The 25,732-nt window shown below is 39.6% G+C and overlaps 1 protein-coding gene and 1 long non-coding RNA gene across 2 annotated transcripts; one reads left to right on the top strand and one right to left on the bottom strand.

The window, feature by feature from the left end:
* The first annotated feature begins 123 nt into the window (after nt 1–123).
* Nucleotides 124–22,460, top strand: LOC116039194. The gene is made up of 5 exons (XR_004898840.1): nt 124–187; nt 1,537–1,624; nt 1,806–1,862; nt 21,277–21,498; nt 22,212–22,460. It is a non-coding gene; the product is annotated as an uncharacterized LOC116039194 (long non-coding RNA).
* On the bottom strand, nt 8,046–25,732 carry alg6 (ALG6 alpha-1,3-glucosyltransferase). The gene is made up of 15 exons (XM_036007463.1): nt 25,546–25,732; nt 25,193–25,277; nt 24,691–24,780; nt 24,344–24,432; nt 24,131–24,213; nt 23,466–23,530; nt 22,460–22,645; nt 21,311–21,446; nt 17,616–17,701; nt 16,252–16,336; nt 15,850–15,920; nt 14,606–14,674; nt 11,694–11,886; nt 9,303–9,531; nt 8,046–9,089 (listed from the first exon to the last, which is right to left on the bottom strand). Exons 1-14 carry the CDS (start codon nt 25,625–25,627, stop codon nt 9,334–9,336), a joined length of 1,518 nt encoding a protein of 505 aa, XP_035863356.1. The 5' UTR covers nt 25,628–25,732; the 3' UTR covers nt 8,046–9,089; nt 9,303–9,333.

Below are 25,732 nucleotides of genomic sequence, written 5' to 3'. Positions count from 1 at the left end.
CTTACTATGTGTATTGTAATCCTTGTGTGGTGGATAATACTGTCCCCTTCTCAGTCCACAATGTAACAGTAACTTGCTATATGCCAGTGTACTCTAGATTGTGTTATTAAGGACGTGGTGCTTCATCAACAGGCAAGACCAAAGTCACAACACACGAAGAAGAGATCCCAGAGACAGAGTTGGAAAGGTGAGTACTTGCTGTAAGTTACAGCTGTTACAGTTCCCATACTTTAGACAATTTTTCACTGCTAACTATCAATACACAGAGAGCCAAAGTAGAGCACAGAGTTAAAGGGTTACAGAGAACTCCCTTTTACGAGTTGCTATATTTCAAATGCTACACTTTCCTGATGGTCATAGTGACGTATCAGAATTTAATGACAGGAGACACGGAATGACGGAGATCCATCACTGGCCAAATTATCAGTGATTTACATAGCACTAAAAATAGTTGTATAAGAGTCACTTAACACAAGAACCATTTCCTTAGTCAAGGCAGACATTTGGTGTCTAGCCCATCCATCAAGACAAGCATTAGTTTTTAATGTTATAGTGCTGTCACTAATACATTACATGAGCTCGATTTACAGTACATTCATAACACTCACTTGGTTATGTCATATTAGGGTCATTTGGGACACAGTCGTGTTTTAATTTATTGTACATTTTGTAATACGTTTAATTGTATTTGGAAAGGAAGGTGGAACCCCAAACAGCCAGAATTAAAAACCGATACACCTCCAAACCAATGAAATACAAAGCTACAATTAAATTAATTAATTAGAGATTAAAAAACAATTGGTTTACAATAGGGTATTTTAGATAATCAACGCTTTAGTTATGGACAATTGTTCAGATCATAGACCATTTTGAAATAAAAGTAGCACAAATTCAGGATGGACATCAATTACTTTTATAATTGTATGTACGTCTTGGATTGTACCTTATAGATACTCCATGTGGTTTGTAATCTCTTCTTGAGGCTCATTCAGGCTCCACCAGTTTTTAGCTACTGAGTAATACATAACATCCAAGATATTAAATTAGTCAATAGTTGTAGCCATGTGTAGTCCTTTAAGAGACATATTTTAGGTTTTAATGTTTTAATGCTACAGCCAATCAGTTATTCGATAGATCACAGAATTATAATACGAAGACCTCTGAACGTGTCACCCCACTCTCTTTTGCTTTGACTCCTTGGGATCTAAACTGGAACAATCAGTGGATGCATTCATCAAGGCCAGGAAAGAGCTAGAGGAAATACTCGTGAGAAAGACTTTTTCTTTGGTCTTAAATCTTAACAATAGGCGGAAATGTCTGACTCCATCATATCTAGAGATTGAGAGATGATGGGTTTTATTACATACTGAATATTCTCTCTGACATGGCTTTTCCTTTCAGAATACAGCTGTTTTTTTTTTTACTTTGTTCATTCATTTCCAGCTATGATTTTAATTTTTTTCCACCATTTCCTGTGTATTGCTAAATGCTTATGTGGTTTCTCTTTTATGCCATTGATCCTGTATTTTTAATTAGTCAGCAGAGGGCAGCAGTGAACAATGACATGTCTTCACCGGATCTATTACTGACCTGAAGACTGAGCTATAGAGACACAGTGAGCTGAGTGACTACAATCTTGTATATTTTTTGCTGACCCTACTGGATGTAAAATACATGAAACAAGTAATGATTTATGTTCCATTTGCAGTTATTTAAATCATCAAATAGAACGCACACATGTTGGGTTAAGCTCTCTATTTGTTCCCGCTTTTAAAATAGTTGTCATGGCATTTGTGTCTTTTCAGCATCCACAGTCGAGTCATCTTTGAAAGAATATAAAGACCCCAAGCACCACAGTCGAGGTAATCTACCTGGTAATAAACCTACCACATTGGTAGAGTAACCAATCTTTTATTGTTTAACATTCATTTGCTATTATGCTTTTACGTCATCAAGATAAACACACCTACTTTACATTACTGGAATTTTATCATATTGATCACTGAGAGGCTTAATGGCAAGTAGAGCGGAGGTTTGATCAATATCTTAAGAAGAGAATCACGCGTTTAAAGATTTGTGTAGAAATTCACCCCCTATTTTATCAAAGGCCACATTCATTTTGGTCTGTTGGACAACTTGAATGTTCTAAAAGTTTAAGAATTTTACAGTGGATATCCACCCGAAGTTATGTGCAGAACATACGGCTACTTTTGGCTTATATGAAGACTGTTTTTGTCCACATACTGTAAATTCTCAATGACATTCTTAAAATGGCTCCATGTAGACAGTTGCGTTTGAGACCTTATCTCTAGGTCTTTAAAGGGCTGTAAGAAAACATTTTAGTGCCAGTTGTTTGGTTGATTTCAAGATGATCAGGGAAACAAATGTAGTCACAAGTCTGTTTCATTCCCAAGGACATACCCATCTGCTACTATTTCACCATTTGATTTGCTTCCCCCCCTGCATCTTCTTTGCAATTTAACATTAACAGCATCAATGGATGCTTGTTTCAGTTGTTGAGACAATTGTGTGCTCTGCGACCTTTGCAGAAAAACAACACTTTGTCATGGTTACACAAACAAGTCAATGAGTAGATTTCCTAGGGATAGAATTAATTTGATTATTTTAGGCACATATTATGCCTGCAGCGGAGCAATTCTTGTGATCCAATCGTACAATAGCGACTTGTGGAAAATGAATAGAGGGTATTGTCAGGAGGCAAGCTTGTTTTCCGATATGGTTGTTAGAAATTATTTTAATTAGTTCCAGTAAGGGAACTGGACATACGTGGTGCATTGTGGATCCACACCCCAGGAAAGTCACATTTTTGTCACATGGTGGATCCGTGAAATTTATCAGTTTTGAATAAGCCTCCTTACAACAACAGACTTCATGTCAGGGCAGATAGATGTGGGAGAGAATTGGCCCTCTATGTGCATTGAGACACACATTTTAAGTAAACAAACTGTTTTTCAAAACTGCTGAAGGGTTCTGGCCTATATCTGCTGGGAGCATGAAATCCAGACAGATGATGTTGATGGTATCTTGAAGCATGATCCTGCTCTAGTGCAAAATGTTTGTTTAGATTCACTGCTATGGCCTTTAGGCTTTGGGTCCAAAGAGTGTAAGAAGCTCTTTGGAAAAAGGCTAAGTGCTTTATGAGGACGTAGGAATAGACATTATGTGCTGGTTGTTCTCTTCTCTTGACATCTATGGGAATCATACACTCACATACATTATTGTGGAAAAAGTGGAATGAAAATATCTCCAATATGTGTATTACTTATTGAGGTATAATTGTCTTTTTTATGGGCATATTGATATAACACATTGAAGCACTGGTATATATACTGAATATGGATTTGGCTACGCCACCTTAGAGGTTTTCTTGAGGTGCTAAGTAGGGATTGATTTATAGAGCATTGTAATGAACTGTTTTCCACTCATATACTCAATATTTAATAGATCCATATAGTCAAAGTTTTTAATTGGGTTGTCTCTCCCTTACTTCACTTTACAGAAAAAAATCCGTGATGAAGGACGTCCATCTTGGTGGAGCAGCATTTTGTTTGTGAACGCAATTCTATCTATCATCCTTGAAGTCTTTACAGAGCTACAATGAGGCATTTTAGGATGTTTAAGGGGCTGCAACACGATTTCAAGTGACCCATCACCTGAGCCATGGCATTGGTTTTAGGCCACAGTATTTAAAAAGGTGTAGAGACTGCACTGGTTGGAAGCACCTCTTTGTTGTTAAAAATATGTTGCTATTTGTCCCCTTTCCTCTGGGACATCTGGATTGAGGAGGCAACGGTGCAGACAATAGTAGCACATGACAAATATACAGACTATTCATAGTTGCTATTCATAGAGCCTGTCGCAGTAAAACCCCTGTGTGTATTAAAGGTAATGAGGTTGTGTTTTAATACTTATACGGGAATATATGGGATATGGGAAAAATCTGTTATTACATAGTCTTGCTTTAAACACATCAAATTTTGGAGCCTTGTGTATCGTCTGTACTTAGTATGGTGAAAACAAATCTTCCATGGCAGCCATAACACACCAGGAACAGACATTTCTGCATGTTCAGACTCAGTACCCCAGACTCTCCCCTCTCTTAGGTGCCAAGCCTGGCCCCCCAGCATCTCCACCCTGCCGAGGCAGCTGAGTAAATCCTTGAGGACATTTAAACCTTGAAGGTCAATCCGCTTCTCCTCCTATGTCTTCTTCTCCCTCTCCCCGTTTTTCCTGCCTTGTCATCCCCTTTTCCGCCTTACGCTGTGATAGTTAAAACTACTTCTTCCCTCAGAGTGAGAGTGCAGTGTTAAGAAGCGCTTACGGCCGTCCTTTAAGGTTAACAAAAGTTTCAGTAAGCATTCTAAAGAAGTCGCTCTTTGTGAGCAATCAGGCTTGGGGCGAGCATAAATCCTCTGGGTATAGTCGCGGCATTACAAATACCCGCAGCGCCTGTATGTGCTGATGACTACAAAATTGAAAAAGAAAGGCCCTAATAATTCTGAGGCAAGTTTCCCTCAGCAGTAGGTATTGATTATTTGTGTGTGGTGAGAGATTTGGAAAATTCAATTAAAGAAGTTGTGCAAAGGATTCATAAATTCAGCCCCACCAACCCGTATCGAGACATGGTTATGTTCTAAATCAATGCTGCACTTCACAATATATTTTCTTAGGAACATAAAAATAAATAACATTTAAACAGTTCTGCTTACTGCAGAAACAAATTTTATTTTCTCCGAAGCTTTTTAGTAACAGCCAAGTACTGACTTGTGCACATCTTTGGGGTGGTAACATATTTTTATTGCAGTTTTCCCGTAAGAAAATCCTATATAATATGAATTTTGAGATGACAAAATGAGGAGAAAGGGGACGGCTCAGCAGTGTAAAAATTGATCAGGCCGTAGATGGGGCCACGTTGGGGAAGATTTGTATGTCAGCAGTAATAGGCTGTATTAAAAAGAAGATTCCTTAAGATGTCATAAAAGTGATGGGGCTGTGTCGCAGGTCGTGGGCCGCCGGCCCAGGCGGCTCCCGGACTCTGGCACATCAATCCTAGCAGGCCTCACGGACAGATGCCACCTACCCACCGGGAGTTTTATGCTTTCTGATTGAACATATGGTTGCAATTAAAGGGGGGAGTTGTATATTAGTATTGGTCCAAGTGAAGCTGGTGGCCTTCGATCGACACTGTGGCTTGCAGAGTATGCAATCTTTCCAGGCGTGATTTCTGACTTGGTGAACGTCATTGCATTTAATCTTAGGGTGCAAAAAATATACTTCCATGTTTCTTTGAAATATTAATGAAGCGAGCAAATAAGTATTCAAAACCAAGTATAGTTGAGGGTTGAATGTAAACACTAATTAGCATTATTAAAAGATACGATTTTAATAATGTAGACTTTACATTTAGTTACTTCTTGCCCATATTTAGACGATCTGTCTCTGCATTTGGTTTTCTGCATTTTCCTACCACTTCTGTTGCCTTGAGCATTGCCCAAATTATAAAATAGGGATTTTCCTTTTTTAAATGAACACCTTTACTTCATTTCTCTTTTTTTAGGAATTGTGAAGATGGGTAGCTCCTATGGGTTTCTGAAGTCCATTATGGGCTGAGGTACAATAACCCCCTTCAACTCAAATTTTTGAAATGAATAACACATTTTAGTTTAAAGACATTTCCATATGTCTTGGGATATGGAAAATGTGCCTCCTGTTAACTCCCTTCTTTAAGAACATTCAGTCTTGACTGGTGTGTGTAATATCACTGGGTGCCAATGGGGTTACAATCATGTTTCCTCTCCCATATTCCCCAGGTTTTTGTTAGCGAGGCATCTTGGCTGTTGACAGCTAATGGAATTGCTCTTCACCTCTTGTGCGTATGATCCAGTGGAGATAAGGCAGGAAATGAATGTGGAATCTGCGCTGTCAGTTGTGAGGCTGAGATGTCTTGGAAGCCGTCATTCATTTGCAGGAGAAGTGTCTGAAACGGTGCGAGCGAATCCACTGACATGTTAGACCCTGTCTACCCGCCAGAGTCTCTGCCTGGCAGCTGACAAATGTTGATTCTACATTAACCACAATGCTGCAACGCTGTGCAAATAATGTTCTTTCAGATGGCAACCCTCATCCCCTTTATGGCTAAAACTATGCAATCCTCCTCACCTGTGTAGTTTAACACCTTTTGAAAAGTAAAGGTAGGTGGGGGGGGGGGGCAAACTGTCTTGCACAACACAGTAGTCTCTTTATTTGGCAGTGCCTGGGAAGGCCGAGGCCTCTCACTGCCCGAGTCGACCTAAGCAACAGCTGGTGTTCACAGCAACATTTCCTATTTCTGCCTAAGGTGGATCGTGTAACTCTCACTTTATCACCCTTAGAGGCCACGTGAAGGACAAAGCCAGCACGCTCATAAACAAAACTAATGTTTTGATACTGGCCCCTTTGGACATTGATAGAAGGATCGGTGCTGCTTTTAATGGCCCCCTTGCCACCACTGATACATTACAAAGAATGTTAACCGATACTAACAGTTTTCACGAGAGGTTGGGATCTATAACTGTTAGCTCTTCTTCTTACTTCTAGTAATAATGTGTATTAGTAATCTAAGGGACCCTTAGCACAAAGTTTGATCTATGAGGGTACAGTATGTACTTCCTGTGCCTGTCTCTACTCTAAGGGTTAGAGCCACAGAAACTGGGGATAACTAGTCAGAGACGAGGTGGTGACAGGAGCCTTATTTTCACTGTGGCTTAAAAATGAAAAAGGCTCGCTCTCTGGCGTGCAACCAGTTAACTTTATTTAAACACCCGAGGCACCTGAACTGGATACTTTATCAGGTTGAAATTGTTGATTGTGAGATGTATTTATGAGTTTCCAATTGCAAACCTATATCTGTTTCAAAACGGTTACAGTAGAGCGGTGCATACGAAGCCAGGCAAGGCAGCTTGCTTCAATAAGTGTTATATGTTGTAGCTTAATTATTACTGCTGTGAGTGGGAGTGTGTTGTCACATACAAAATATATATATAAATTGATGTATAATATATTTGAATACTAATAAAACTAATGCTTATTTCAATTAGCAATTAATCTTTTGATTCTTTTAATTTGAGTCTATAAAATATCATAGTGAAAAATGTCCAGTACAAATTCCAAAATGATGTCTTCAAATTGCCATGTGTCCACCCAACGATATTGCCATTACAATGATAGAAAATCTCAAAGAAGCAGAAAATCCTCAGATTTGAGAATGAACCAAATGACTTTTGCTCAATAATTTACCTAAACGATTATCAAAATGGTTGATTTCTGCACCTTTTGATCGTATCCTATGATCCTTCTCAGCAAATCAAGTTGCCAGTTGTCATGGAAATTCTTGATTTAATTTCCCATTTCAGAAGTGGGAGTTAAAAGAAATTCTCACATCTTTTCTAAATGTATTGGCATGACTTTATATAAACATGTGTAATAAAAGGGCAAACCACTGCCTTTCACTTCACCTCTAATTGGCCCCTTGTGTTCATGTCCCATTGTAGTAACAGTTAACTCAGATCTTGGGCTCCTATTTGTTCCTGTGGCTCATTACTGGCTACCGGCCTGGAGCCTCAGATGCCACCCTCACTGACCTGATAACATTTATAGTTGTAATGGATTTTTTTATGCCTGTCATTAACTCGCTCAGAGATTGGAGAAAGAAATTGCTTGTACCTTTTTTCTGTGGTATTTCAACTTTATAGCATTATGTTCAGATACGTCACCTTCCATCATCTCTTTTTAAGGCCTGTCCTGTCACTGGTTTTGTTTTAAATGGACAGTTCTTTCATGCAGGACCCTTGTAGTATCTAGGACTTGTAATGAATATTTAATGATGTTGAGTAAAAGCTTTGAAAGATATAATTTCTGTCCAATTATTGGCTCTGTCTCTGCCAGACTGTTAGGGGTGATTTAGCGAACTACTTGGTAAATGTAGACAGTTTATATGAAGCTGCTCAAAATTAAATCATTTTAACAATGTGGCAACAAAACTGATGTTCACTTTAGGTCATTGAGACATTTTATTTATTTTCACAAAAACTAAGTTTGTACAAAAGAACTTGAATGATGGATAAAAATATACAGTAGAAAACCGTTAAAAAACATTCACATGAATAATGACTAACAGTTACATATGTGTTTTCATCACATTTCCCAGAGGAGGTACTGAGGGTGGACAAAATAACAGGAATGCCTTACAATATCAATAAGTCTAGCAACACCAACAGCTATGGCTTTAAAAGTGACCACAAAATTAAATCAACACCTCTCCCCGTGGTCTTAACAATAACTAAACTTTACAACAGGTGTCCCTGTTATTGTGGCCACCGTCTGTAGCTTGGGCATACAGGCACAAAGTTATCTAAGGTCAAATGTGTAGGCTGCACACTGCTTGTCTATATGCACTTGTGAGATTAGCCAGCAATGGTGTAGTTTGAAGAGTGGCCAATGAAAATAATTAAAGAAAAGAGGTTTGGTAACTCCGATTCCGTTTTAGTAACAGAGAGGACTGATTTTGACAGAATTTTCCTCTTCTTTCCTTTGATGTCACATCTTCTGAGTTGCCATTTTGTAGTATAATGATTTTTCAGCCCACAATATCTCTTTAATAAGCATATGTTGGGCTGCAACTAACAATGATTTGCCTTAACGATTAATCTGCAGATTTTCTCAATTAATCATTTTGGTCTATAAAAGTTCAGAAAACTGAAAATGCCTGTCACAATTTCCAAAAGCCCAAGGTGATGTCATCAAATGTCTTAATTTACTATAATGCAGGAAGAGGAAACAGAAAATTCTCATATTTGAGAAGCTGGAACCATCAAATGTTTGGCCTTTTTGCTTGAAAATTTACTTAAATTATGAATTGATTATCAAAATAGTTGCCAATTCATTCTCTTTCGATCGACTTGTCGTTGCAGTTCTACATTTGTGCTATTTGCACTGGGGACATGATGGCACGAATGAAAGCCTTCATGCACGTTAACATGCCCCATGGTGTGACACTGGCTTCCCTGAAGCAAATTAGGTAAAAAAAAAAGTGCTGGGCACCTGGATGGCTCAGTTGGTAGAGCGGGCGCCCATATATAGAGGTTTACTCCTCAACGCAGCGGGCCAGGGTTCGGCTCCGACCTGCGGCCCTTTGCTGCATGTCATTCCCCCTCTCTCTCCCTTTTCATGTCTTCTGCTGTCCTATCAAAATAAAGGCTGAAAATGCCCAAAGAATAATCTTTAAAAAAAAATAAGAAAAAAAAGTGCTGTGCATATCACAGTCTTTGGCACCATTCAGTCGTTCTTCTTCTGGCTCTTTCTGCTGGGTGGCTCGCTGAACTGGACAATGTTGAAGTATATAAATGTTCCTAAGAAGTGCAGGAACGCAGTAGAAGACACCAACACAGGAAACAAGTCGGGTAGATGTGTTGGAGGAACCAGAGCTACAGTCACAACACTCAGACCAGCCATGGCTGAGACGCTGATGTAGAACTGTAACACAGACGGACAGAGTGGTTCTCAATGAGAAAAGGGACATAGATAGTATGATGAGTTCATAATGAAATGCTAACATACACATTAGCTTGACAAAAATAACTTAAGCATCTCTTAAGCATGCCATCTCCATGACAACTGAGCAAACTCCATGAAACACCCCTTCAATGTAGACAACTCTTTGCCAAACTGCTTTTTTCGTGATGACTGAAATGATATTCCAAACCAGAAACTGTTCCTCATAAAAACAATGAAAGGACCGGGCACCTCGGGCCAAGAACAAACTGTTAGGTTTTCTCTTAATTTTAAGTGTAACTATAATATCAAACCAATGAATGATTTAATTTAAAATCACACTGACACTCAAATCACACTGCATATTTATCACTGGATGTCTTACATCAAATTGGTAATTTGAGAGGGGCTATAAAGAAAAGATGGAGGCCTGCAGTATCACGCTGCAGAATAGCTGATTTGAATTAAGGCCTACAAAAAACTACTTTTGGCCTGGTTACAGAGTTGCAAACAGAACAGAGTGAGATCATTCGCATGTCTATTCGGGCTTTATGAGCCAGAGATCACTCACCAGAGGTCAGGGAGTAAGATGGAGGAAACACCTCATGCCCACACCCGCCCCGCCACCCCAAACCTATGAAACCTTATCGCCATCATCGGGGATCGCTATTTATGCTGCTTGTGTAAATAAATATATCTAGGCAAACCTGTGTTAATGACACACGCTATAAAAAGACACCTTCTCATAATCTCTGACACCCTACCGGAGCCCGTGTTGCTAAGGGGCAGGCGGTGCAGCCACTTCAGACGCTGTGGAAACTTAAATAAGTGATAAATAATTCTTTGGCTGGCAGCGGCTTTCATCCCCGGACAGCTTACACAACTTACAGTGGGACATGATCTTTATTTATACAGTTGGGTATATCTTCTCACACGGGTGAAATTTAGGTCTAGTGCCTCTTTCAAAGTAAAGGCCACCTGAGATTCTGAAATCAGCACCCGTTGCTATTACAAATGCAATGCAATGCATTACAGATGCTGTGCATCCTCTTCCACCCATATACAAGAGCAGACATGAACTATTAACTTAATCAAGCAGCAATATCTCTACTTTGCACCATGAGCCTTGTCAGAAGCTAAAAGAAATCATGCGTTAAGCTTAAAGCCCCTGTGTGTAGGATTAGAAAATTTGTGATTTTGGCGACTCCTAGTGGTAGTGCCAAAAAGACACTGTGGTATAGAGAGAAACTCCTGCCAACTATACTGCTAACAATGAGATAAATGGGCTAAGCCCAACACATAGATGACACTAATGTATACTGAGATTGTCTAATTTCTCTACAAACATAACTCATGGCATTAGAATAATGTTAAAGATGCTATAATAAAATAGATATTCTACACATAGTGGATTTAAATTAGTCCTATGTGCGAAACCTGCAAAGATGAAGACATACAATACTGCCTTCGCTACCTGTGTTAATATGTATTAAGCAATCTGCATGACCTTTATTTTATTGGCAGCCAATTAGAGCCACAACTACGATGATAGAGGTTACCGCCTCCTGTTCAGATCTGTGGGACTGCAGCTTGACCTACAACATTTACCTGATATAAACCATGGAATCACATTTGCACTTAGTTACTGTATTCTTTGCCCCCCCGAAAGGACAATAATTGTTTTGACTTCAGCATGACTGGGGACACACGTCTTTTGTGAAAATTGTGTTTCTTCTCAATCAGTCAGTCACAGGTACCAGTTGTGCAACATACTTTGTCTCTTTATGCAGAACTAACTTTATTTTTGCTACACATATTTGCAGGTCAAAAGGTGCCTATAGATCAAAACCAGGGTCAATTTGAAAAATATGATAGTGAACATTTTGTAGATATGTAGGTTACATTGCTTTGATACCATTACAATTACTATATTTCTAGGACTATAAATAGCAAATCCTAACTACACGTTTAAATGAAGCAATTAGAATGCTACTGAAATGGTTACATGTAACCTAACATCTTGATTTACCCAACAACCAAATTTAGCCTGGTTGTAACATGGACGCATAGATGTCTTTGGACCTGCAAATCACAAAATCAGTGCTCATGCAGTGTTACTCATTCAGGGCTTGGACCACACCAACCTTCCATCTTACAATCCTGGCCAGGTCCAGTTTGGGTAGGCAGAACAACAGCTTGTGAAAGGCTCCCAGTCTCAGCTCCTCCTCTGAACAGTGCTCCAGTGCAGACAGGAGATAGATGCTGAAGAAGAGGAAGGCCAGTGAGGTCACAGCATAGGGCACCAGCAGACCGTCCTTCAGAAACAGAGGCAGTATGCTACACAGAGGGACAAGAACAATAGTGCATTTACGGTTTAGAAATTAGCCATTTTTGCTGATGTCAATGTTTGGAGTAATGTACAATAACCCCAAACAGAGCAATGTATAAACAGAGTAAGCAGGCTATGTGCAGCTGGAGCTTTAATATAGGGCTGGGCGATATGGAGCAAATCAAATATCACGATATTTTTGACCAAATACCTCGATGTCGATACCGCAACAATATTGTAGAATATTGGTGCTTTCACAAAATATTTACACAATGATATTTTTGATAAATAATTGTCAGTAATGTGGATATAATGACTAAGTGGGTAAAGGCAAATAGAACAGTTACAATAGTCTGGTAAGTTCAGAAAATGACATCACTTTACTGTAATGCAGCCTTTAAAACCAGGAAAAGACAACACTTATGCCATATTATCATATCACGATATCGATATAATATCGATATATTGCCCAGCCCTACTTTGATACACACTTCTACAAGGAAATGTGTAAATATACATAGCATGATGTTTTTTTTTTATGGATTTTTATATACGTCGAGCAGTACATCATTAAGTTCAGTATCATGCTTGCTGAGAAAAAAATTAACAGTAAACCACATAGCTTTTATTCAGCAGGCCTGCACAAACAGTCTGTCCCCTGGGGAGAGATGGCTCTGACATTCATGTCAAGCTTATCTTAGTTTAGCAGAGGGGCATGGACAAGAACAACAGTTGACTCATAGTAAATCGCACATCACCCCAGCTTGTAAAAACCCATCCACTCAACAAACCACTCATTCTGATTTTTACTCTGACAGAAAAACTCCATTCAGCAGATAAACGTTTAACAATTTAGAAATACATACTTTGTCAATTTAAGCAGACTGGCTGCATTATGTCCTCCTTAAAATTGCTATGGTTGAGCATCCATTCAGGCAATTATGCTAACAAAAGATGTATTTCTTTAAATGGAGGCTGTAGTGGATGCAGATAATGTGAAAGTCCAAGTCAGACTGTACTGAGAGGCAGCTACAGAATGACCTCCTGTCCCCACACAACGCACACTTAGACAGCAGGCATGCAGACTATGCTGTGTAATCCCCAGATATCCTTATACTAAACCACACGCACGACAATTAGTGCTGCCGGAAGAATTTAACAACAGCTGGTGAAAGTTAGACAGAGCATATGCAGCACTACTTGTCTTTTCCATTCATGGTCCTCAGCTCAACCCACATCATAGATCCATTTAGCTTCTTAGGATTATTTCTATGGCGTTTTTCATTTGATGGTTGACAGTGATGAGAAATAAACAGATTCAAACCCTGGACATTGCAGTTCTGTGGTACGTGCCAACTTAGCTACCAAGACATCCCATAGGTCCATTTGTTTTCATAAAGTGTGACTGCGTAACATTTGACCACTGGGGCCACAAGAGCTACTGTTACATTACATTTAATAATTTACCCTTATTCCATACTGGTTACAAGTAGAAAAGATTAATCAAATCGGTTAAGTGACTCAGTATTGTCAGTTATAAAGCAATATGTAGCTTAATTTTGCTAACATTAGCTACTATAAGTACCTGTGAAACCTCTGAGAACTGTTGAACTTTTCGATTCTACGAGGAAAATTGTGTAATTTCTTCTTTCCACAGTTACATTAGTCTTGCGCTTCAACTACAAAGTTGCCTGCCAAAGTTGTTGTCTTTTCTGAATGAAAATACAGTACGTGTGATTTGCTTTAATCTTTCTGCACTTTTTCATCTTCAATAATAGCGAATGATAACTGAAATAATGTTCAGACTGCAGCAAAGGTGGCAGAGTTGCTGTGGATGGTTGCATGGAAGCCTGCTGTTTATTGAAGGAATAAGCTTATTTGCTGTTTACCCCTGTTTCCAGTATTTGTGCTAACCAGCTGCTAGAGGTGGCTTCATGATTGATTATTACTTAATAAAAAAACATATAAATGATATAAAACATCACCAGTAATGGCTTAAGACTCAGAATGAGGGGGCGACCTCTGGCTCACCCGGTGGAGTGTGCGCCTCACGTGGGCTGAGTACTTGTCAGCGGCCTGGGTTCAAATCCAACCTGCGGCCCTTTGCTGCGTGTCATCCCCTCTCTCTCTCTTTCCCCCCTTTCCTGTATTGTCAAACAAAACGAGGCTAGCTCGCCCCTCCCTCCTCCTCATCCCGTCCCCTCCCCCTCCCTTCCGCGCACTAACCCCCCAACCCCCACCCCCAAATCCTTCTTGTCGGTTATTGGCTGGAACACTGTTTGTTATGTTTAGTGGTGCAGGTTGGCGCAGTTTGTTTTTGTTGCCGTTTGTGGAGTCTGGGCTGTCTACAGAGACCGCGTTTTACAGTGTGTTCAGGGGACAGGCAGCTGGCGGATAGTGAGGAGATGTTTGCCGTATGTGACAAAAAATGTTGTAGCCTAAAAAACGCGTCACATCGCTTAGAGCACCTTTAAATAAAAAGCCCAAAAAATAACCTTTAAAAAAAGAGACTGAGAATGAATGACATGTCATTTTTTTTCCTACATGGTAACAGCACAACATCTTTTGATAAGCATGGATCCCAAACAAATAAAATGTAGGTAGTGTACTGAAAAACTAAATAACCTCTGATATAAACAATCAAGTCCCAGCTCTCTTACATCTACTACCTGTGTTATAGACAGTGTGTTGTGCTGTGACAGTGGACTTTCTTTCACACAGTCTCACCTGAAGGTAGAGGCCTGCAGGAACCAGATAACCATCAAGGGGAGATCATTCAGCAGGAGGCAGACAGATCTAGAGAAGATCAAAGTTGGACATATTCATTGTTAAACATACTCTACAGGAAGCACCATTAAATACCATTTTACAGTAAGGGAAGGAAGTGAGGCCATGTTAGGTCGCAGCTGGATGAGAACTAATATCATGCGTGTACAATATTAAAGCAACCGACACGACAGGACATCCACATGAATCGATTATTGACAGTCCGTCACAAGGCAGTCAAGTGTTTGTTGTACCACTTTACATCCATATATACTCTTTTACTGTAACTGCCCTGGCATATATATAAATCCAACTTTTACTTGAACTTTACTTTAATACAACATTAAAGACTTGAAAATGTTTTGCTAAGAAGTAAATTGTATGACTTCATGGCACATGTGTGCGTTTCTGTGTAGCGCAGGCCTGTTGTTAGTTGAGCCTGGTTGCCTGCGTCATTGCTAGCCAGTGCTAGCTGTACACTGTGCTCCGAGGGGGGGCACTTTCCACCGGTCCCTGACACCATAATTACAGCCAGTGCTCTTTGGCGATCCTGTTACAGCCCAATAATTGATCCTGCGCAAACAACGCCCCGAGCTGCCGCCTGCCATTCTTTCCTAATCCCTGGACATGCATTACTGATTGATTCAGGGGGACAGGTGGGAGATATAACTCAATAGTTAATAAAGCAACAATCTAGCCTAATCTAGATTAATAGATGAGCCCAGATCCAGAAACCAAATCCCTTGCTCTTGTCAAATCTATGCCAGACTTCACTCTGTATCTGCACAGCTTTGATGAATAGCACACATGCACGTTTTATGCTCACTTGTGCAAGTACTGCATTTTCTCATATCATGACAATGGAAGCTGGGAGGGCTGCTTTTATGTCTGTGTCGCACAGAGGTGAATAAGCCCTCAGTTAGCAAGTCTGCACTTACATAGATATTTCCTCTGCAACTGTAGAAGCACAGCGGGAGGATGATGTCACTTTTACAGAGTGTGCACGTCTTCAAGTCATTAACAATCTGCAGGACATAAACTGAGATCTGAAGTGGGGAAACGGGCAAATGGCTCCTTTGTGAGCAGAAATTAAATCTATACTCATGAATATTTGAGGTATCACTACAAGATAGAAAAAGTACTGTTAATGTTTGTTACCATCGCAGCTGCTGTCACGTGTAGTGAAATATTACCTCTGTACTTACAAGGCAGCCAAGAGGATAGACTTCTCGTGGACTTGATAGGAGAAGAGGAAAAACGCCAGAGATGAATTGACCTAAAAAGTAAAATTGACATTGAGATTATTAGTAAAACAACTACTGTTATTGAACAATAATACAGGATAGCATACTTTTTGGTAAAGGAAGTGAAGGTAAAAAGTAATGTATGAACGGAGGCATCAATTATGTTCACATTGTAATTATTTGTATGCAATTTTTAGATGAGACAGTGAAATGCTGAATATTTTCAAACAAATGAAAATGATTACATCACTGATACTTGAGCCTCTCTGTGATTGGTTAAAAGAACAGGCCTTGTCTCTCTGTAAGGGGAGGGTCCGTAAATTTGATTTGCTATTGTTTTGACATTAGTTGGATGCCTCTCACCAAGGCCAGTTTAAACTGCCAGAAGGTGGGCTTCATCAGAAGTCTGACGCAGGAAGGTAGGACTGCCAGGAGAGTGCAGGCAAAACTGAAAAACAATACAAATGAGCATTCAGATTATCTCACATCGGCACACTTAACTGCACACAAATCCTCAGTGAGAGATGTAGAGTATAAAATCAATTTGGAGTCAATATGAATAATTGCATTTGCACATAATTCCAGGCTTACACATACTGTACATCTTTCTGTCGTGTTGATGTGGCTTCAAGTTAAAACTGATAATGACCACAGAACTGAAAAATTTACTCCACTATTTTTGGTGCCAGAATAAAAGAAAAAACAAGACTCGTTTTCAGTCCGCGGCACTAGATGATCTGATTTTGATGTCAAAGGCAAACAATCACTACGTCAAACCCAAATCTAACTGTGGATTCATCTGGCTGTTTTTTTAACTAAGACCTCTGCTATGCGGTAAATTACCAAATACTGGCCCCTCTTCGGGTTAGCAGGCATTAGTTTAACCCTTCAATTGTCACCTGCTGGGGGTGGAGGCACCGGACGAGAGTGACTATGTGTCAGTGTGAATGTGCTGAGAGGTCGGGCAGCGAGTTAGTTCAAGGCATGAGGTCAACAATGTGTTTGTACTATGACACAGATAGATATATAGAAATAATCATAATGGTAGATAGAGATAATCTTAGTAGTAGATAGATAGAGATACTGGCAGTGGTAGATGGATAGCAGTAAAGGACCAGTAAGTGGGTATTTAGTGTGTATGACCGCAAGTGTGTTATGTGTGTGTTATGTGGAGGGCAGGGTTTTACGGCCCGGAATGACATGTATCACTTTTCACAGCTGATTCATTCTATGTACACAGTATACCCACACCAGAGCATTTAGCAATCCGCTCCCTGTGCCAAAAAGACAAGATTGTTTTTCATTTGTTTGAAAGTCAACTACAGTCAAAGAAGTCCAACTTGATCCCCGGACTTAGCAGTCTGGCAGAAACGTGTCCATGCTGCGAACATACGACTCCTAAATTTAGCGTGCTAGGTTATTTAAGCAGGCTCCACCATGACACAACTGTTTTCTCATTGTGATCGGACAGGTTCTCAGCTTTTAGTCAAAATAACTTATCCAAATACTTCCCGGGATGCTCAGTGTGGTAGTGGACAGAGAAACTCAAGTTATATATCCTGAGTGCTCAGTGTTTACAATATTGTCTCCCCTGATAGCGCTATTAATTTGTCTCTCATCCACTTTATCATCGAAATAAAGCACATAATCCATATATTTTCTGAAAATCAGGTTTAAAAAAAAAGAAAAAAAAAAGTGAAACCTTGTTAGATGGATAGAGGGATTACCTGATGTAGATCTGGGAGTCACTGGACAGAATGGATCTGATCTTTATCAGGATGTTCAAGCTGCACCATGCGTTGGCCACCTTATCCTGCGCACGCGCGTGCGTGCGTGCGCACACACACACACACACACACACACACACACACACACGCACACGCACACACACACTTACATGAGAAATTGTCACACACAAAAACATTTTTAAATTCAACACATGCCTTGATGCCTGTGTACAAAAATGAATACATTCAGAATTTAATTTTGAAGAGAAAGCAAATAGGTGCCATTGCTGAAAGTAATAATTTCCCCACTGAAAGTACAATAGAAATTCCCTGGAGCATTCTAGAGGGACATTTGTACTTAAACCTCCGTCATAAATTAGCTCCCTTGCCAGAAAAAGCACGGGACGTATTTGTAAACTTGGGGACACAAGGTCAAGTGTCAAACCCGAGTAGTTTCTGCATAATCAGCAGATACAGACCAACCACAGAGGGCTGCTGAAAATTACGTAATGTCAATATGTTTAACAATTCTCTGTATAATTTCATTTATTAGGTTTTAAGCAATATCAAATAATAGTTTTAATCAAATAATCTGCCAGTTGTTTTCTTAATTATTTTCTTTTAAAATGTCAGAAAATAGTGAAAAATCACAATTTCCCAGAGCCCACAGTGACGTCTTTAAATTACTTGTTTTGTCAGACCAACAGTCCAAAACCTACATAAACAACTATGTAAAACGACAAAAAGCAGAAAATGAAGCTGAATACAGAGAATATTTGCCATTGTTGCTTTGACTAAAGTGACTCAAACCATTAATCAATTATCAAAATAGCTGCAGAATCATTTTCTGTCTTTCAACATTCATCAATCATTTCAGCTCTAAAGAAAACGCTATAACTTTTTCTCTCAATCAATCAATCCATTTTTATTTGCCACATGAAGTCGTACAAGGTCATTCAGGGACATGTAATCCCCCTCATGTTGGACTGTGTCATTTTTATATTATTTTTGCAAATAAAATCTGATCTGAATAATATGGAAGATATGGTACAGCCTTAATACCAGCCTAAAAGTACTTGTGGTTGATAAGAGATGAGGAGGGGCGTTGCCGTGAGATTCAGTTGATTTAAGTGCTTAAGCAGTTGTGCAGGGATCAGATAATATTAAAGCCGACTGTGCACTATGATATCAGACGTCACAGAGACAACGTGCTTTCAGTGTATGGCCCTGTCTAGAAAAACTATTTCTGGCCTCCTCTCTCTGCTCTGTGCTACAGCTGCTCACAGCACAGCTGTGTGGATCTTAATGGCAGCCTAGTCAGCAGCACTGGGCCGTCCAGTGTTGTCTCGGCCCCTTCCCTCTCTCTTTCCTCTTTGCCTCCCCGCTCCAAATAACCGCTACGGGAATGTTCCTGAAGGCAACACATGAACAAGAGGGGGGTCCCATCGGCAAATGTAAGGGGGGCGAGAGCAGTGCGGCTCCTTCACCTATAAGCTAGCATGGAATTTCACAGGGAGAAGCATTTGGTGCCATTTTTGTGAGCAGGCAGCAATGTGAGACGCCAGAATGCAGCTCAGTGGGTAAACTTACAACTGCTCCCGCCCAGAAGCTGCCACGACCACCAGTCAGCACCCTTTCTCACCCCTGTCCCCTTGTCCAAAGCTTCTGCTTACGTGCACAATTTCACAATTAGTTCAGGACGACTCGACCGGGCAGCCTCTCATGCTGTCATCACAGGGGAGTATAGTGTCTCTCACACCCTGTGTATTATGTTTGCATCATTTTGTTGAACAAATACTGCCACAGCGAATGCTGCCATCTGCTCCCCTGGTAGAATTTTTAATTACTTCTCACATCCGTGACACCTTGTGGTGGGTGCCACCTCGGGGACGGGGACAAGAGGGATGCGTGGGTTTCAGAAATGAGAGCTGCAAACCTTGGCATCTGAGCTGTCACTCACACATGCAAGCACATACACACACAGTTACTTTACCTCTGCCCCTTCCATTACAGCTCTCAACACTGCCAACTGGATTTCTTCTCGCTATTCGCTATCGCTTTCTCTTTTAATTAATATCATATTCCTGTGCCTCCTTTTCTCAGAGGCAACAAATGACTGACCACAACTTACAAATGTGTGTGTGAGTGCTATAAAACAGTCTATCATACTTGTATGCTTTCCGAAGATAGAGTCAGTAGCAGGCAACAGTTGTCGTATGTGCTCTGATACGCCTTTCAATGTAGCGTTTGCTCCACTCATCAGTCCATATGGCTAGAACATGGCTCTGCTATGAAGTGCTGAAAACACCCAGGCCATAAATTAGTTAGATTTATCTATATCCTCCAACTGTATGTCTCGAACCCCAGCACCTCCCAGAGATAGAGTGAAACTGATCTCCTGACCTTTCACCATTTTATTCCACTGTTTTCTTTGATCCTGCAGGGTATCCATTTCCCACCAGCTAAGCAGTGCAGCGTGGAGGGGTGTTCACCATACTGAGACTATGGAACAGTGTATAGGACATGAGGAGTGCCACACAAGTTGTATTTGAGTTGTAAAGCACTGGTCACAGCCTTGTGCTGTAAAGTTGTTATAATGAAATAAGGGCTTTAACTTCTGAGAGAAATGTCTCTTCCTAGGAAACAGTACAAAGAAAACTTCTCAGCCATCACCATCCCCACATAATCCTGTAATATCAAACAGCCTTTCTCTCTTTAACTGGATAACAATTTAGAATGGTCCCTCGCTGCGTTTTGTCTCAAAACAACATCCTGTTTCAACAGAAATTACAACAAACTGAGAAAAATAAAGATTACAAAATTGCAAGATCCAAATCCAATATCTCAAAATAATATTTATGGAAAATATACCAAAATTGTGGTAAGAAAAAATAAGACCCTTATCTGCAGTCCAGGAAAAGTCAGCAAAAAGAAGACACATGACCCTCCCCCTTTTTTTGACCCTACATTTGATGGATGAGTATAAAGGATGACTTCTGAGCATTACATTTAGTTAACACATATCTTCTATGCCTTAAGAGCAGCCACAAACCAATGTCAAGCACATATATAGTTGATACCCAACACAGCACCAGGCTTTAGGATAAACAGACACATACAGTAACAGCATCTCTGTTGGCTCATAGCATAACAAAAGATGGCATTACATATATTCTATATTGGAAACCATACAAAAATCCCTTAAGCGTATTAAATTATTTTATGCTATTGATGGTACTTGGAATTTCAGGACATTTAATTACTATGATTACACTCACATTTATTCATAACATTTCTGAAAGTTCCCTGGGATACACATTCTTATGAATACCACCAGACCAGGGTCTTGAGGAGGTTGAACATCTGCACCACCTCAGGGGAAAGTCAGACTTCAAAGGGAACTGTCACAGGAGATATGCATGTGACCTGTATGATCATCTTATTTCCAGGCTATACTGGTCTATCATTTGTTTGCCTATATATTGAGCTGTATTGATATATCAGGAGATATTATCTCATTCTATTAGTTTCTTTAAATTACAAATTGGGATTGTGAGCAGCTATTGTTAGATCCCTGCATAAAAAGAGTACAAATGTTTTTTTGTTTGTATATAAGACTCAAAAGGCAAGTTTGAGCTTTTCAGATGTGTTTTTTTTTCAGGCTGACTTTTCATTCAAGAAAAACTCTACTGTACCTCAAACAGGCCGCGAGCCACGGGAAAGATCCTCCTGACCACCTGCATGGCGTCACCGGGGTCAGACAGGAAGGGCAGCCAGCAGAGGGCAAAAGTCACCAACACTGTTGAAGCAATTCTCACCAACAGGAAAAGCCTACATGAAGAGGGTCACACAGAGAGACATGCATCATGTCTGAGTGCAGGAGGTACAGATATACCATCAATAATGAAAAAATAGGCACTTCCTAACAGAATTTGGACATTTTTTGTAAACGTAAAAAAAAAAAATTGTTGACATTAGCGAGTAGGTTAAATTTGTCTTTGTCTACTGGCATTCCTCAAACAATTAGTACATACTGTCTGCAAGTCCTAAATTTGGCATATGACGCCTTGTGTTGAGGAATGCAGTGAAAGCCATGCATCAGCTGAAAGTCTTCAGTGTAGGTCATATCTTGTCAGCTGTAACAGTGAAGCTGCTGGTTAAGTTGCACACACAGCATAGCTGAGGAGTTTGGGCATGGCGAGAGTGTCATCTGGACATATCTCCCCCCCGGCCCTTCTAATCCAGCTCTCCATTTGCTACTAAATGCCCTTGGTACATTGTTACTAGATAAACAGACACTGGACACACTAGTAACAGCATCCAATCGGATTACCTCAATCATTCTGTGGCTCTCCTGAGGACACTGCTCGCTTATAGACTGACATTACGTATCTGCTTTCAGCGCTCAGCTGACACTTCTATGCAGAGTGACAAAACAATAACCAAAACAAACACAGTTGAATAATTATGACTACACATACACAAAAATAATCCCTTTTAATAATCCTCTATACCAGTGGTTGCTTTACTGAGATAAGTTGTGGTCTAATTGCAAGAAAGTATCTTGGGATGTTTGACTGTCTCCTTTCATTCCAGGATCACTACGTCTTGTATGGATTCATATACGCCACAGATCTACCACCGCCTACTGTGTTTTGTCTGTGGTGAAATACTATTACAACAACTACATAAAGCCATCCCATCTATCAAAGGGGTATGATTTAAGGGTACTTGAGCCCATCTGATTGTGCTGTGTGGGTATGTATGAAAATTCCTTAAAAATGTAAAAAAAAAAAAAAAAAAAAGAGAGAAAGAAAACACAAGACACAAACAATCAGACTCACCCTCGCCCCATCAGGCCCAGTTTGACACTCTTCCCCAGCAGGTAGCAGAAGAAGGGCAGAGCATGGTACAGCTCCATCTGTTTGTAGTTGAGAGCCAGGCAAAAGGCCAGTGAGCCCAACGCATCCCAGCCCAGACCCAGAGCCAGAACCCCCCACAGGGCAAAGCCCAGACTCACTCCATTGTACCTGATTCGGGTTAAGGTCAATATTGTGCTGAAAGTTTCTCCATGTATAAGGTCAAGACAAATGGAGATAAGCAGCTCAATCTGCCTGTATGGGACAAGTACCTTAGAAAACAGCAGCTGATCCGGGGTCAGTTCAGTTCAAATGTTCAGTTTACACATCAACGCTTTCATTGTTAGTGTCTGAATAACAACCACTCCTTTTCTTTTTTATTGTGTTATCATTATATCATCATATGAAAGGACACTGCATACATGAAATAAAATAACTGTATCCCATTTCAGCTACTGTTTCCTTTCCTTCCTTGATCCCCGGGGGGGAATTGGGTTACGTTAAAATATATATATATATATATATATATATATATATATACACACACACACACACACACACACACACACACATATACACACACACACACACAGGTGCATGATGTGCAAAAGTGGCACATATAATATCTGGAAGTTGTAAACAATCTTATATAATGCTGCTATCGGGCAAAATCTCCAAATATTAGCTTTATATTGCCATTCAGAAGATACTAATTTAGTTGTGCAAATCTAGAAATTCCAGTTTTTCAGTTGTTATAAAATATTTTAAATCCTCACAAAACTGTATTTTAATCAATGCAACTCAAAAAGCTACAAAGGCTATGAGAAAATATACTTAATTTAATACTTAATATACTACTCTACTACTATAAGGATTGGGATTTTAAAGTCAATGGCTGCAAAGGTCAGTATTTCGCAGGAAGTCATCAAAGCAAATAATAATGCTATCACAGTGAATAGATTGTAGAAATGCACCTGTTCATAAAGGATACTGGAAATGACCATAGTCAATAAGAATTAGGCCTGGGTATAGAAGGAAGCAGAACACAGTGCAAACCTGGAGAATAAAAAAAACATGTATTAGTTTTTAAAAAGGTAAACAAAACTCAAAATCTAACAACAGTCCACTGTTGATTAGTTTACAATGATGCATCAAAGGTTATGTGTTATGTCATGTATGAAAAGATGTGGACACCTGATAAACATTTGCAGACATTGTTGTGTCAAAGAAAGAACAAAGTAAACGGTTTTATTTATTCATTCATTGCTTTCCAGTAATTGCTTATCATACTTAGGGTCATAAGGTGCAAAGAGCCTGTCCCACCGTGCACTAAACAAAAGGCAATGCATGATAGGATAGCCAGACAAAGCTGGTATGTGTCTGTTGCAGCTACTGATCTTGTAATAACTGATCATTTAAGACACAGTCAAAAAATATTACAAAAGATCCCTCTTAATTGATTGTACTGTATATGTATTTATACCCCCTGAAATAGTAACATCCTGGAAATTGTAATGGTATCATATTATATTGCAATAATGACTTCATAATTCCCCAATTTGGATGACCAGTGCTGTAATCAGATTTAAAAGTTTTTTGGGGTCTTTAGTTGAAAAAAACTATTAGATGTCATGACATATTGGGCAAGTGTCTTACCTTTTTTTTAGTGGATCCATCAGTCAGGTATAAACAGTATAAAACCACAGCAGGGATGTATATCAACAAATCTGCCACCAGGACTGAACCAGAACAAAGAACCATATTATATCATATCTAATTTGTAAGTAAGTAAATGATTGTTATTTTGAGGTTGAGGTAGATATATGGATCAAGGAAGCTTTTCACTTTATTTTCTCGTGGTTACTGCACCTGTAGCTCTCATGAATAACTTGTGCGCTGGACTTTCATAACCTCTGGATTTGTGGAGATCCACCCATTCAGGGTTTATCGTTTTGGCTCTGCAGGAATATAAATAGTTATAGTATAGAAATTATAGTATTTATAATCCTTAAAACAGGCAAGGGGACCTGCTTTTGAAATACCTATGCACAATGGCGTATAGAATAGAATACAAAAGTAACTAGAATAGAAATGTGTACTATAATAAAACTGGCATAACATGGAAACTCCAACTCTTGTCTTCAATAAACATTTATACACTAAAGCAGAAATTTCCTGTAAAATATACTCTCTCTAAATAATAAAAAAATACTTACACGTAAGCACAGACCAGGCTGTGATAAGCAGTGAGAGGAGGGTAGTCAAGACCCCAGTAGTTCAAGTCATTCTCAGTGGTGTTAGAGTACCTAGATGAGTGCAAATGTAGATACAGGTATATTAATTCTGAAACTGTGAAAACGTCAGACAAATAATCATTAAAGTGGGGTGCAGCCATTGGTGTTAAGTAGACAATCTGGATTGATCCCTTCAATGCTTTATGGTGCATAAAGCACACTTGTTCAACAACATGCAGTTTTAGCTTTAATTTTGTCACTTCTTTGGTGATCTTCTGGAACTCTTTTTATCCCATACATGTGGTATTGTGGGGTATGTGACTCAAATAATCTGCTCTCACAGTAAGATATACATTAGTGTGTTTTGAGTCGATCATTACAATATTTCCCGTCACTGTTAAAGCCCAGAAGAGCTCATCATACTCTTTTCAGGTGCCTGATTGAGCTTGGCTTGCTCCACTGAGTAAACAAACTTCAGACTGACCATTCCTGGAGAGGGAGGTTGTAGGTTACTTCTTGCCAGTGCCTTTGAGCTTCATAATCGCCAAACATTGGAGGTTTCCCCGCCCCTGGAGGAAAATCATTCAGCTGTTAGTCTAATGAATGGGAAACTACATCAATGAATGACTGCATTTAACCACATACACACACATACAACAGACATAATGAGCCAGTGACTGGATGCTAGCCGCTAACAGCAACACTCTAATATGTGTAAAACAACTTTCTGTTAATAGTTTTAGAGAAAATCAAATGAACTAACGTTACACTGAAACAAGCAGCAATGTAGCAAAGAAGACTGTAGCATGTTAACGTTGAACTCCACACTCTTCCTACCTGAATATGAATTTAACGAAACGCCCCATCTCACAACAATACCTAGCAACACACACATTGATACGAGACTCCACGTTTGCATGACTTCGACCGGTAAAATTAGCTTAAAGAGGAGAAATAAAAGCTAAAAATCTGTCTGCTTCTGGAATATGTTTACATTTCCTGTTACGTCACCGTCAAGACTTCG

Source organism: Sander lucioperca, chromosome 11 (assembly GCF_008315115.2).
Source record: "Sander lucioperca isolate FBNREF2018 chromosome 11, SLUC_FBN_1.2, whole genome shotgun sequence".
In the NCBI taxonomy this organism is placed as follows: domain Eukaryota; kingdom Metazoa; phylum Chordata; class Actinopteri; order Perciformes; family Percidae; genus Sander; species Sander lucioperca.
Note: the sequence above shows the minus strand (reverse complement) of the source record. Positions and strands in the feature narration are given on the sequence as shown.